Source organism: Pelophylax lessonae, assembly GCF_965119305.1.
Source record: "Pelophylax lessonae genome assembly, chromosome: 2".
Classification (NCBI taxonomy): domain Eukaryota; kingdom Metazoa; phylum Chordata; class Amphibia; order Anura; family Ranidae; genus Pelophylax; species Pelophylax lessonae.
Window position 1 is genome coordinate 175,242,208 of NC_138769.1, and position 13,735 is coordinate 175,255,942.

A 13,735-nucleotide genomic window follows, 5' to 3' on the forward strand; every position below is an offset into this window, starting at 1 on the left:
AAAGGAATCAGAGGGCCCTGCTCGTTAGAGCTTACAATCTAAAATGGAGGGTCAATAGATACAAAAGGCCATAGCTGTGGGGGATGAGCTGATGGAGCAAGTGAAACAGTGTTATTAATTAGTAGCCGGGTAGGCTTCTTTAAAGAGAAGGGTTTTCAGGGATCGGCTAAAGATGGATAGATTAGGGGACAGTCGGACAGATTGGGGTAGAGAGTTCCAAAGAATGGGAGAAGCTCTGGAGAAATCCTGGATGCGAGCATGGGAAGAGGTGACAAGGGAGCTAGAGAGCAGGAGGTCTTGGGAGGACCGAAGAGAGCGGCTTGGTTGATATTTAGAGATCAGGTTAGTGATGTAGCTGGGGGCAGAGTTGTGGATGGCTTTGTAAACTATTGTTAACACTTTGAATTTTATTCGTTGGGCCAGTAAAGCCAGCCAAAATATGTTTATTGAGTTATAAAGTATAAAACAATTCATACAGTGAGACAGGATGAGCATGAAATTTGCATCAACAAAATAAAGAGGATAAACAGAGTATACACATGGCGGTGCAAGACTCTATAGCCAAAAAAGAAGGCAATCAAATGAGTGTGGTTATAAACCAGTTAAACACTGTCAATACTGTACAGAAACATATCGATCACATGCGTTGGTCCGTATATATGTAAAAGAAAGAAAAAAGCAGAAGAAGATCTTGGGTGCAGAGCTAACATGTGTTGAGAAGGGAAGATATTGGGGCATTGCAAAGTGGGTGCTGTCACTATAGTCCATGGTATAGTCCGAGTCTCGTGGCTTGAGGTCAGGGGGGAATAATAGATAGTTCATCAACAGGGCTCATTGGAGTCGAAAGTGTTGATATAGCTGTATGAAAGGGAGAAAATGAGGGGATTGAACCGAGACTCCCAACCAACGTGGTGTCCAGGACCCGTCCCCAACCATATGGTGACATAATGGTATATTGAAATTCTTTTTTTGGGGGGGGGGCAGGAAGGGGGAGGAGGGGGAAAGGTAGGGGAGTGGGGAAAAGGAAGGAACGGGGGGAAGCCCTCCCAGTCTTCATCCCACTGATGTATATAAAGGGGGTATCCAGAGAAAGAGAAGCAATATAAATGATATATCATATTCAGTATGATTAAAGAAGCAAAGTGAATCCCACACTGATTCCTTGTTTAGGGATGAGAGGACATTCAAACAGCACAGGAAAAGCCGCTCAGGCGAGGCAAAGGCACCCAGGTGCTGGTCGGATCCGCCGTCCAGTGATCAGATTTCCAAAGAGAAAAAGTGACCGCACTCAGAGGTAGATGAACTTGAAGTGTTTATTTCCAATCGTAGAAAACAACGGTGCATCGAACAGACATGGACACGGTTAACGCATTTCACGACTCTAAGGGTTGCTTACTCATAACCAATTATATATATAGTTATAAGTAAGCGACCCATAGAGTCGTGAAACGCGTTAACCGTGTCCATGTCTGTTCGATGCACCGTTGTTTTCTACGATTGGGAATAAACACTTCAAGTTCATCTACCTCTGAGTGTGGTCACTTTTTCTCTTTGGATAGGGATGAGAGGAACCATGGATGGCTGCCAGGTGGAGCACACAGGCCCTCCGTCCTCCTTATTTTTGTATAGTGTGGTTTTGAGGGGATGCAGGAGTGTAGATGAGGGGAGCTTTGCTAATTATTGGCAGTGGGAATGTTTTGTATTCAATTTTTTTAACATCATATAAAATATATAATTAGGGTATTCAATATTTGTAGAACCATACTTACCTAAGTTGCATCTGTCCCTCACCGGCTCTAAGACTGAGAACCGCGTGAACGAACACTGCTTTTTTTTTTTTTTAATTTCTATTGGGAGGCCATTAGAGCCCAGTGATTTATTATTAGAAGATTTTTTCCGTTACCTTCGGGTCCTCAAGAGTAAATGGGGCATCCAAAATTATTTCAGCCTTTTTCTGAGAAGATAATGGGATCACCAGCATTAGATGCAAACAGGACTGATTTATAATAGAACAAAGTATATTTAGGGCTGCTGCCATCTATTTGGGGAGTTTCGGAGCAGCAGACTGTTGTAGAAAATGCATAATTTTTGCAGTCAGTCCCATCACAAAAGCAGTATTGCCTTTTGGAAAAGTAAATGTTGACTAATTTTTTTTTTTCAGATGAAACACAAGATGAGCTGGACCAGTACATAAATCAACTACAGCAAAGTGTGGCTTCTACCACTCATTTGCCCCCCATAGTGGCTAATTCAGCAAATCACCATGCCTTCAGTGCCCTGCACTCCACCCGGGATATTCTCTCTATCATGGCCAAATCTAAAGGCATTGAAGTACCAAGTAAGTGATTTGAGTGTTGTTCTAAAAATGGTTCAAAAAAGGTGCATTCACATTCCCAAGACAATCCTCATGATAATAAATACATTAAGAGAAGGAGGTAACATAATTGCACTAAAATAGAGCTTCATCTTATTACACAGGTATTTAACAGTATAGTTGGATAACAGGTCCCCCTCCCCCTTCCACAAAGCACCCCCTAATGTTGAGGGCATGTGACCTATTATGCTTCAGGAAGGGGAATGGCGCTCACTCAACCCCCCCATTCCTGGCCTGCTGGGCTGCATGTTCAGATAAGGGTCTGGTATGGATATTAGGGGGCACCCCATGCCGTTTTCTTTTTACATGTTGGCGTGGGCCAAGGGCCTGGTATGCTTTAGGGGGGGAAGACCCCACGCTGTTTTTTTCATTTATTTTTGTACTGCCGGCATTCCTTTCACCCGTCGGTGAGCGAAACCCGCTGACAGTTGATAAATCATCGGTTGTTAAGGATGCGGTGGCCAACTTCCCGCCCCGCTCCTTCACAACCAGCTGTTCTTCACACAGAATTCAAATTGTTCTGCAAATTGAGGATCCGTTTGAAAATAAAGAAAACAAACGAAATGAAAAACAAATGTTTTCTATTCTGCACACGTCTAATCACTATATGGAGCACAAACAAAACTATCACATTGGTCGTAGCCAAAGTCGCACTCGTCCAAAGTTGCATTAAAGTCACATCAAGGTCGCATCAAGTCGCAGGGTAATATTACAATGGAAATCGCACGATTTGTAAGTCACACAAGTGTGAATGGATCCAAAAAGCCCAATTGTCATTAAAAAATATTGTTAGCAATAAATTGAGAGTGCATGATATTAGTAAGCTTTAAAGTGTTTGTTAAAAAAAAAAAAATGGATCCTGTTGCTGTGTAATTTGGCTCCCTGTAGAAATACCTGGCTGATCCTGTCTGGCTTTACCATTTCCCTGTAAACTCACCACGGTTTATCGTGGCTGCTGAGCCCTGACACTGTGGTCAGTTTACCTGCCTCCGTCATCCGCTGCTCTGCTCTCCTGTGTCCTCCTTCCCCCTCCCCTCCTGCTGCTCTCCTATCTATATTATGATCATGCCATCCCCTCTGTTATATACCATTATGTGTCCCCGTGCCTGAGCTATATAACACAAATGCCTATTATACGTTACATCAGAACATCTCCCGGCACTCACGTGACTCCTCAGCTCTCTCTCCTCCCCTCCCCCCAGCTGACATCAGCGGGAGTGCTCCCTCCCCCCCCCCCCCCCCCCACTGTCAGCCAGGCAGAGGAGAGGGCCAAGAAGTCACGTGAGCGTTGGGAGATGCTCTGAGATAAGGTATGATCTGCATTCTTTTTTATATAGCACAGGGACACATAGCGTTATATAACAGAGTGGATGGCATCATCATAGTATAGTGGGTTAACCACTTTTAATTTCCTACTTTTTTTTTTCCTTCTCAATTTCCCCGACCCCAGGTAAAAATTCCAAGCCAGGCATGAGGCTGCAGTTGTGCTTTGTGTGAGAGAAGTGGTGTTTGTATAGAGATCCAATGCACCCTCCTTATGTTATCTCAAGTACAATGCGTAAATTAGCAGGGAATGTTAGCATTGCTGACTGGTGCATTGTAGCAGTAACATAGTAGCGGACATGTTAAACTTGACAGAGACCTCTGCTCTCACACATAGTACAGTGGTCTTTACCTGCAGCATTGAGACTGGCACAGAGTTTTAAGTTGGGATGAGGGGCCATTAAAACAAAAAAACGAAGATATTCAGAACATACCGTTTCCATTTATCATCAGTTTATTGCTTACAGTTTCTTAAAGGTACAGTAGAGTTTTAGGCTACATTCACACCAGCGATTCCTGCTGCGACTCACAGCAGCTAGGTGCGGCCGACAGCGCCCTGTTCACTATAATGACAGGTCTCTGGCTGCTGCAGGTATTCGTACATCTGTTGATTGCTGCTGGATGCGCTTTGTGTGCACCTAGCCGCTAAAAGCCACAGAAGATTTCTGCCGCTACAATTTGCACTGGCCCTAATCGCCAGTGTAAATGTAGTCTTAGACCTCGTTTACACCATACATGCAGAAAAACTGATGGAAAAAATGCGCAGATTTCACTTGCAGAGACAGGAGTTTACATTTGAATGAGTTTTATACATTGTGCAGAAAAACTCTGCATGTGATACCAGTGTTGTGGTGAGAACAGGGCACATAGAGAACAATTGTTTTCATTGTCTCCTTGCAGAACACGTGCAGAAAAAATCACATCTCTGCACCATGGTGTGAGCAAGACCTAAAGGTCTTATGTCTGAAACAGTAACTGTCACTCATTCTCCCTTTCATTATCTGATGCTGCGTTGAGAGAGTCAAAAGGACATTCTAGGTTTTCCTGTTCTGTATAAAAAGAGTACTCAAATTTAGGCCCCTTTCACACATAGGAGTCTATCAGCGGACTCCGTTTTTCTCAACGGGGGATCGATCCGCTCATCCCCACGCTGAGCAGGCGGATGGCAGCTCTGTCTCCGCGCTGCGTGCAGAGACACAGCTGTCAGGTCCCCATTCTTCTCTATGGGGGAATCAGATGGGAACGGACCGTCTGTCTGTTCTCATCCGATCCGATCCACTGGACGGATGGAAAATAGGGTTTCCATCCGTTCAGATTTGACGGTCCGGATCGGATGTCAGGGGACATGTCTCCGCTGACATCCGATGCCCCATAGAGATGCATGGGGCATCCGTTCAGATCTGCCTGAAAAACTGACAGGCGGATCTGAACGGTTCGCTAGTGTGAAAGGGGCCTTAGGCAGAACTAAACCCATCCATTTAACTGATTCTCAAAACAGTTACATTCAAGACATTGGTAGTGAAGATTGGGGGGTACAGCGCTTCTTGGAAGTATTAGAGAAAACTACGGTAAACTCTAATAGGGGTATAATCGATATAAAATTAAACTGTGTATCTCATTTGTGTAACCATAAACTTAATATAAAGTGCATGAGTGATTTCAATAAATTATAATGGACCATATAGAAACATATAATAAACGTGTAAAAATGGGTGACTCAATAAAAATTATATACACTCTTATCTCAATAAATATATTAAAATAATGTAATCAATAGATAAAGTGCTCAGTGCAGATCATAAACCATTAATGACAATGGTCAAATGTGTAAACATTCAAGTGCCAGGTGAAGTATTAAGTGCATCAACTAAAATGTGCATATTATTATACAGTCCTTTATAAATGATGTAGAAAGCTCCAACAGTTCCAGAATGGGAAAGGGGGAGATGTGCTCCAATAGTGTGTCCAAAAAAAGAGAAATAGCAAATAGGGTTTTATGCCCTCCACCTCAAACAGTGTAAAGAAAAGTGGGGTGCTTTTTCACCTCGTGCCCCTATAGGTGTACTAAACTCTCACCTCCGAATATCTTATTACACGCCTTTTAAGCTCAGACCCTGGGATCCTCTCCACTCTTTGCCTGTCTGCAAATGGTTCCTTGGATAGATCGATTCATATAGTGGGCCCAGTGGCCAGTTCCCCTGAAGAAGCCACGTGAGCGGAAGTGGCGTAACGCGTAGGGCCGCTACCGGAAGTGACGTACGGACGCGGAAGTGAGGACCGCGATTCTGAGTGTTTGTACACACAAGGCGCTTTTATTTAAAGACAAATGTAAGTCTTTTTAATCTTTGGCAATAAAATAGATTTTTCTGGCAATATTGCACTATTGTAAGCACTTTACTTCCGAGGGTCGCTGGCCACTGGGCCCACTATATGAATCGATCTACCCAAGGGACCATTTGCAGACAGACATCATACCGCCAGGGAGGTTAACAACACCGAAACAGATCACAAAACGCAGTGCGATTGCCAGAATCGCATCCTGCACTATTTTGGTGCGGATGGGATTTGAGCCATACAAAATGTCATCACATGTGATGTGCACAGGAATGCGTGTTTTGCATGCACCAGTGTAAACCTAGGCTCACTGTAAAAGAAAATGATGGGAGGAATCTGATTCAGGAAGAGTAAAATATCTTTTATCATACACTGACAAACAGGATTAGTTAGGAGGGGCAACATTTTTTAAATGTTAATGACAGTATCAAAATTTATTGATAAATAGTCACTATTTACTAAGATACTACAGGCAGTCCCCAGGTTACAAACAAGATGGGGTCTGTAGGTTTGTTCTTTCGGCCCCTTTCACACCTAAAAGTCGCATGATTTTACCATAATTTTGTTGCCGCGATTTTGATGCAATTTTACTGGACTTGAAGCAATGCCTATATCTTTGGACCTCAAAACACACTAAAATCGCCCCAAAGTAGTGCAGAGACTACTTTGAAGTCATTGTGGCTTGAAGTCGCACACATATGAACGGTACTCATTGGAAATCATGGAATACGACTTGTCATGCGACTTTGCAGTCCCAAATCACAGGACAAGTCGCACAAGTGTGAAAGGGGCCTAAGTTGAATTTGTTTGTAAGTCAGAACCGGTACATTTTTTAAGTGTAGCTCGAGCCAAGAAAACAATTTTTAAGGTTTTTGGATAGCATAGAGAAGGGTTAACGCCCCTCTAACATTTGTTTTGCTGTCTGCACCCCTGTTCAGAAGATCTCACCTCACTTTCTGTCCCCGTGACAATTGGATTTTGAAAATTTTGCATTGTTGTGGAAAGAAGGATTAGTGATAAAACTTCACTGGAGACACCTTTTCCCATGAGAACTCTTACAGGAGTGAATTTCCCTAGAGGTAGATTTCTTCTCACTTCCTGTTGTCTCTCTCTGTTTGTAAGAAGGATGTTTGTAACCTGGGGACCGCCTGTAATATTTATTATTTATGCGTTGTATTTATTGCATGACAATACCAATCTGTATAATGATTTCATCATTTCAGATTCATCTTTGTTCCTGCCTGCTAAAAATCTGAGTGGTCACCGACGCTCTCTAAATCTTTTAGAAGTTCCCCAAACGCACAAATCTCAGGTAAGGCCAGTTGTGTTAGCCAGACTTTTAACAGGACAGAACCTTCTGCTGTCATTCCCATACAGAACCCGCAAATTTAAAAAGTCCCAATGCACTGGCTTCAGACAGTACACTCCTAGTAAACATGTGGGGTACTTTCAGGATTCTGGCTGCAGTCGTTTACAAGGATTAAGGTCATTTAAGCGCATTTTTCACATTTTAGTATACTTGCAGCTTTTCCTGTATAGCTTTACTAATTCGCTGATTCTTCTTGACAGTCCAAAAGAAACAGACCGCACATACTGTAGCATATCTGGGCTCGGAGATACTAACAGATCATAGATAGATCTATCACATTAAAATGCTTTGATGTGTTTCACCCATACAAAGCTTAACCACTTCCCGACCACCCGCCACCTTTTTACTGTGGCAGGGTGGCTCCCCTGCGCAAACTGATGTCGGTCGCACGCGTAAAGCTAGGGGGCGAGCGCGCGCTGTCGGCGGCGCGCTCCTGCCCCCACTCAGCAGCGGGAAAGCCAATGCACGGGTCAGGCAGCTCCAATTGCCGCCTGACACCCACCATCGCTCCCCGCTGAGAGAGAAGGACGGTCGGCTGTTGTAAACACAGCCGACTGTTCTTCTCCCTGAAATGATCATAGAGCCCATGTGATCCTGATTCTGCAGCAGCTGGTTGATAATTATGAAACCACTCCCATTAGACTCACTCAGCACAGGGGCACTGAGGAACAAACCGTGATTTTTTCTGAATATTAAAAGGTAGGAATCTGCAAAAGGTTTTTAAAAATCCTGGCAATGTACAGAGATCACCCAGAGGGGAATGTTTTTTTCTCAACAAAAGTGAAGTTACACTTTAATCAATAGGCAGCTTTATGATTAAATTGTATGGGCGAGACACGACACAAACCAATCAGCTTTCAGGTTTTTTGTCAAAGCTTAATTGAAAAAGCTGAAGATAGAATCTTATTGGCTACCATGCACAGCTGCACCAGATTTTGCACTGTCCAGGTTTTAGTAAATCCCCCCCAGAGTGTATGCTCTGTTTCTTTAGGAGTGCCAACTGATGAACAGGCAAGTGATAGACCACAAACCAGTGCTGGCATGGAGGTGAGTCATTCTCCCTTGGGACAGAAGATTTAGTTGCATGTACAGGTGAAACTCGAAAAGTAATGTAACTTAAAAGGGGAAACTAATATATGAGATAAACTCATTACATGCAAAGCAAGATAGTTCAAGTCGTGATTTGTCATAATTGTGATGATTATGGCTTACAGCTCATGAAAACCCAAAATCCACAAGCTCAGTAAATTAGAATATTACATGCAATCAAGTGTACATAGAACAATATCAGACCTCTGAAAAGTATAAGCATGCATATGCACTCAGTACTTGGTTTGGGCCCCTTTTTCAGCAATTACTGCCTCAATGCGGCGTGGCGAGGAGGCGATCAGCCTGTAGCGCTGCTGAGGTGTTATGGAAGCTCAGGCTGCTTTGATAGCGGCCTTCAGCTGGTCTGCATTGTTGGGTCTGGTATCTCTCATCTTCCTCTTGACAATACCCCACAGATTCTCTATGGGGTTTAGGTCAGGAGAGTTTGCTGGCCAATCAAGCACAGTGATACCATGATCATTAAACCAGGTATTGGTACTTTTGGTAGTGTGGACAGGTGCCAAGTCCTGCTGGAAAAGGAAATCAGCATCTCCAAAAAGCTGGTCAGCAGAGGGAAGCATGAAGTGCGCTAGATTTTCTGGCAATGGGCTGCGTTGACTTTGGACTTGATAAAACACAGTGGACCAACACCAGCAGATGACATGGCTCCCCAAATCATCACCAACTGTAGAAACTTCCCACTGGACCTCATGCAACTTGGATTATTTACCTCTCCACTCTTCCTCCAGACTCTGGGACCTTAATTTTCCAAATAAAATGCAACATTTTCCACAGTCAGGGATGTATTGGGGAGCCATGTCATCTGCTGGTGTTGGTTGCATTACCGCATTAAAATGTATTCCCGGATAAAAACAGCAATAAATCTACTCACAAACGTGAATTAAGTAAACGCATGTCATAGCAATTGCAGTCGACTGCCTGGAGGTCTAATCAAATCCATCGCTACTGCTGGAAGACCTGGAGGCGTCTGAAAATGGCTGACGCATTTCAAGGGTGAACACTCTTCATCAGAGCCTAGGTAGTGTTTTTATCTTCAACTACATTTTATTGAGGTAATGTGCTAGGTTGCGCCCTTTTCTTTTTATTGTTATTAAATAATGGAAAATATCTGAACTGTTTTACGCAGTACATTTTTTTACTAAAAGAATTAGCAAGAGTCGTAATTAAGCATTCTTTTTTGTATCTGCAAGGGGGCTATGTTTACAAGATATATATATATATATATATATATATATATATATATATATATATATATATAATATTATATAGGATTTATATAGCGCCAATAGTTTATGCAGCGCTTTTACAAATTGAGGGTAGACAGTACAATTACAATACACTTTAATACAGTAGGAATCAGAGGGCCCTGCTCAATAGAGCTTACAATCTAAGATATATATATAAAGTTACATTGAACTCTAATGTATTTTTTTCATTACTGAAACTTCTGTATTTGCATTATGGCAAAAAAATTGCAGAACCTCTTATAATGTGATTTTCTTACTTATTGCAGCAGAGCGTGCCTCTGTACGCTTTAAAGGGTGGGCAGATATTATAAAATTCATTGTGATACTCATCAAGTCTATCAGCATGCAGCTGGTTGGAGTTTAGTTTATTAAACAATACATGTACCAATATCAAAGTGCTTACACAGTTTACTATGTGATTAATCTACAGAATAAAGAACCTGAGCTAAACTTACCCAGGGACTCGCATGGTAATGTCGACTGTCAGAAACTGGTGGAACAACTTAAAGAATGCCCTACCCTTCAGGATCAGGCAGATATCCTGTACATACTCTATGTCATAAAGTAAGTTACAACACACTGCCATTTACATTGTAGATGTAACCTATATGGCGCGAATGACCGAGAAATGGATGCTGTACTTATTGTACCTTTCTGTTAATTGTTGATAAAAATTATTAGAAAAGAAATTGGAGATTTTTATGAGATTAGCTGGTTAGCCAGGTGCTATCTTTTGAAAAAGAAAAGAGATAATAGTATTAGGCCCCTTTCACACGGCACGGTCCGTTTTTTCATCCGCTCAGGCATTTTTTTTTTTAAACGGACACGGATGACACTTTTGTGTGTCCGTTACGTATGTCCATTTATCATGCCATCCATTTGCGGATAATAAACTGACATAATGTATGTCTATGGGATAGCGGATGACACCGCTGACATCCGTTTTTGCGTCCGTTCCGTTTTTTTAAACGGAAGAAAAATAGGGTTCTCTTCTGTTCCAAAAAACGGAACTGAACGGAAAGGATGCAAGTCGGATGTTCGGATGTCAGCCGCTGACATCCGCAATCCCATTGACATGCATTATGTCCGTTTTTCATCCGCAAATGGATGGGAGAAAAAACGGACAGCCCGTGTGAAAGGACCCTTAGGCCCCTTTCACACATACGGTCTGTTTGTCCATTTTTCATCCATCCGTTGACAGATGAAAAACAGACATCAATGCATCTCTATGTAAAAACGGATGACAGCGGATGATCATCCGTTAACATCCATTTTCATCCGCTTCCGTCAATGTCCGTTTTTTGGAACTGATGAATGCCCTTTTTTCATACGTCAAAAAACGGATCGGAGGAAAAATGGATGTAGACGGAAAAACGGTCAGTTTTTCATCCGTTTTTGCATTGGTAGTGGATGTAAAAAAAAAAAACAGATGAAAAATGGATGAAAAAAACGGATGAAAAAACGGATAAAAAACTGATACATTTTGACGTGACTGAACTGATGAACTAAATAGACCGTATGTGTGAAAGGGGCCTTAGTAGGTAGCCGTGGATTCTTTTAAAAAGATGTTACCTATAAATGTGGTTGTCAGCTCAGAAATTATTAGGGTTGTCAATATACAAATTAGATGACACCCAAAAAAATGTTTAGGTTAATTTCCTCAGTTACATGTCTTTGGTCAAAAGTCTGAAAATAAATTAGTTTATGGAAAAAAATAAAATAAAATAAATTGTAATTTAAGCAGTGTATTCAGTAGATGGATTATCATGTAATTAGCTTTCATACATCATTCATTTAGCAAGGATGCTGATTTCACTGTCTGTCATATACAGTGCTTTGAAAAAGTATTCACACCCCTTGAAATTTTCCACATTTTGTCATGTTACAACCAAAAATGTAAATGTATTTTATTGGGATTTTATGTGATAGACTAACACAAAGTGGCACATAATTGTGAAGTGGAGGGGAAATGATAAATGGTTTTCAAACGTATTTACAAATAAGCATCTGAAAAGTGTGGAGTGCATTTATATTCAGCCCCCCAAATCAATACTTTGTAGAACCACCTTTCGCTGTAATTACAGCTGCAAGTCTTTTTGGGGATGTCTCTATCAGCTTTGTACATCTACTGTAGAGAGTAAACATTTTGCACATTCTTCTTTGCAAAATAGCTCAAGCTCTGACAGATTGAATGGAGAGCGTCTGTGAACAGCAATTTCAAGTCTTGCCACAGATTCTCAAATGGATTTAGGTCTGCACTTTGAGTGGGCCATTCTAACACATGGATAAAACCATTCCATTGTAGCTCTAGCTGTATGTTTAGGGTCGTTTTCCTGCTGCAAGGTGAACCTCTGCCCAAGTCTCAAGTCTTTTTCAGGTTCTCTTATAAGATTTGTATTTGGCTCAATCCATCTTCCTATCAACTCTGACCAGCTTCCCTGTCCCTGGTGAAGAAAAACATCCCCACAACATAATGCTGCCACCACCATCTTTCATAGTGGGGATGGTGTGTTCAGGTTGATGTGCATTGTTAGTTTTCCGCCACAAATAGCGTTTTGCTTTTAGGCCAAAAAGTTAAATTTTGGTCTTATCTGACCAGAGCACCTTCTTCCACATGTTTTGCTTTTAGGCCAAAAAGTAAAATTTTGGTCTTATCTGACCAGAGCACCTTCTTCCAAGTTTGCTGTGTCCCCCAGATGGCTTCCCGCAAACTGAAAACTGGACTTCTTATGGCTTTCTTTCAACAATGGCTTTCTTCTTGCCACTCTTCCATAAAGGCTTTTATTATATACCACAGTTTTGTGGAGTGCACGACTAATAGTTGTCCTGTGGACAGATTCTCCCACATCAGCTGTGGATCCCAGCAGCTCCTGTAACCCTTGCCTGTTCTATCCAAGACTAAAATAAAATGTTTTAGCTATACATACCCTTTAAAGCGGTAGTAAAGTAAAGAAAAAAACCTACCCCTCTAAGGTAATGGCATAATGTGCTAGTATGCATAGTTTTCTAGCATATTAGGAGAGACTTACCTTAAAATAAAGCCCTCCAGCGGTGCACTGGCACCACTGACCGGACTTCCATCTTCACCCAGTCTTCCTTCTGAGTTCCCAGGCTCCAGCCATTTCAAAGGCCAAACTACGATGACGTCATTCCCGCGCATGTGCACAGGAGCTGTGGCAGCAGCGCACTTTGAAGGGACAACATGCCGTCCCTTCAAAGCACAGTGTGCATGTGCCAATGACATCACTGGCTGCAGAAGTAGTAGTAAGTATCTCCTTAACCTTCCTGGCGGTATGATTATGTCAGGAATTATGTACCAAAAGCGGTACAATTTTTTTCATGGAAATTTGGCGTTATGTATTATAGGCCTACAATTCTTAGTAATTACTGACTTAAACCTGACCAAAACAAGAGTCTAGTAGACATCCCAGATGTGATAAATTTGAAACACAAACGCATGAATTATAATCAAATCAATAATATAATTTTATATATATATATATATATATATATGTATATATATATATATATATATATATATATATATATATATGCATATATATATATGTATATATATATATGCATATATATATATATATATATATATATATATATATATAATATAAAATGTGTTATGTGTTTGTGTTTTGTGCAACGTTTGAATTTCCCTCCCAGTTCCGCTCCCATGCAGCATTGCTGCTGCAGGGAATGGAACTAGGAAGTCATCAGACCGACGGACGAGCGGCGGGACTCTCGGCTGGCGGTCACAGCAATGAGAGATCATCGCTGGATCGCCAGGAGAAGGTAAGAGACACCGCTGCGCGCTCTGCACATCTACCCCGAGCGTGACACGGGGATACCGATCCTGGACTAAAAAATCCACCCCGAGTCACGCTCTGGGATACCGCCAGGGAGGTTAACCGTGCAAGTTTAGGAGATATCCCTTGTACCTACAGGTAAGCATTATTATAAGCTTAC

The 13,735-nt window shown here is 41.8% G+C and overlaps 1 protein-coding gene across 3 annotated transcripts in view; it reads left to right on the forward strand.

Moving 5' to 3' along the window:
* The window catches only part of PHKA2 (phosphorylase kinase regulatory subunit alpha 2), a 187,671-nt gene that overhangs the window by 127,446 nt on the left and 46,490 nt on the right, over positions 1–13,735 (forward strand). For all 3 annotated transcript variants that reach the window (XM_082247709.1, XM_082247711.1, XM_082247710.1), the window contains exons 20-22: positions 2,162–2,338; positions 7,255–7,343; positions 10,188–10,321. In XM_082247709.1, the coding sequence (XP_082103835.1) occupies positions 2,162–2,338; positions 7,255–7,343; positions 10,188–10,321 (400 nt within the window). The remainder of the gene's footprint in view (positions 1–2,161; positions 2,339–7,254; positions 7,344–10,187; positions 10,322–13,735) is intronic.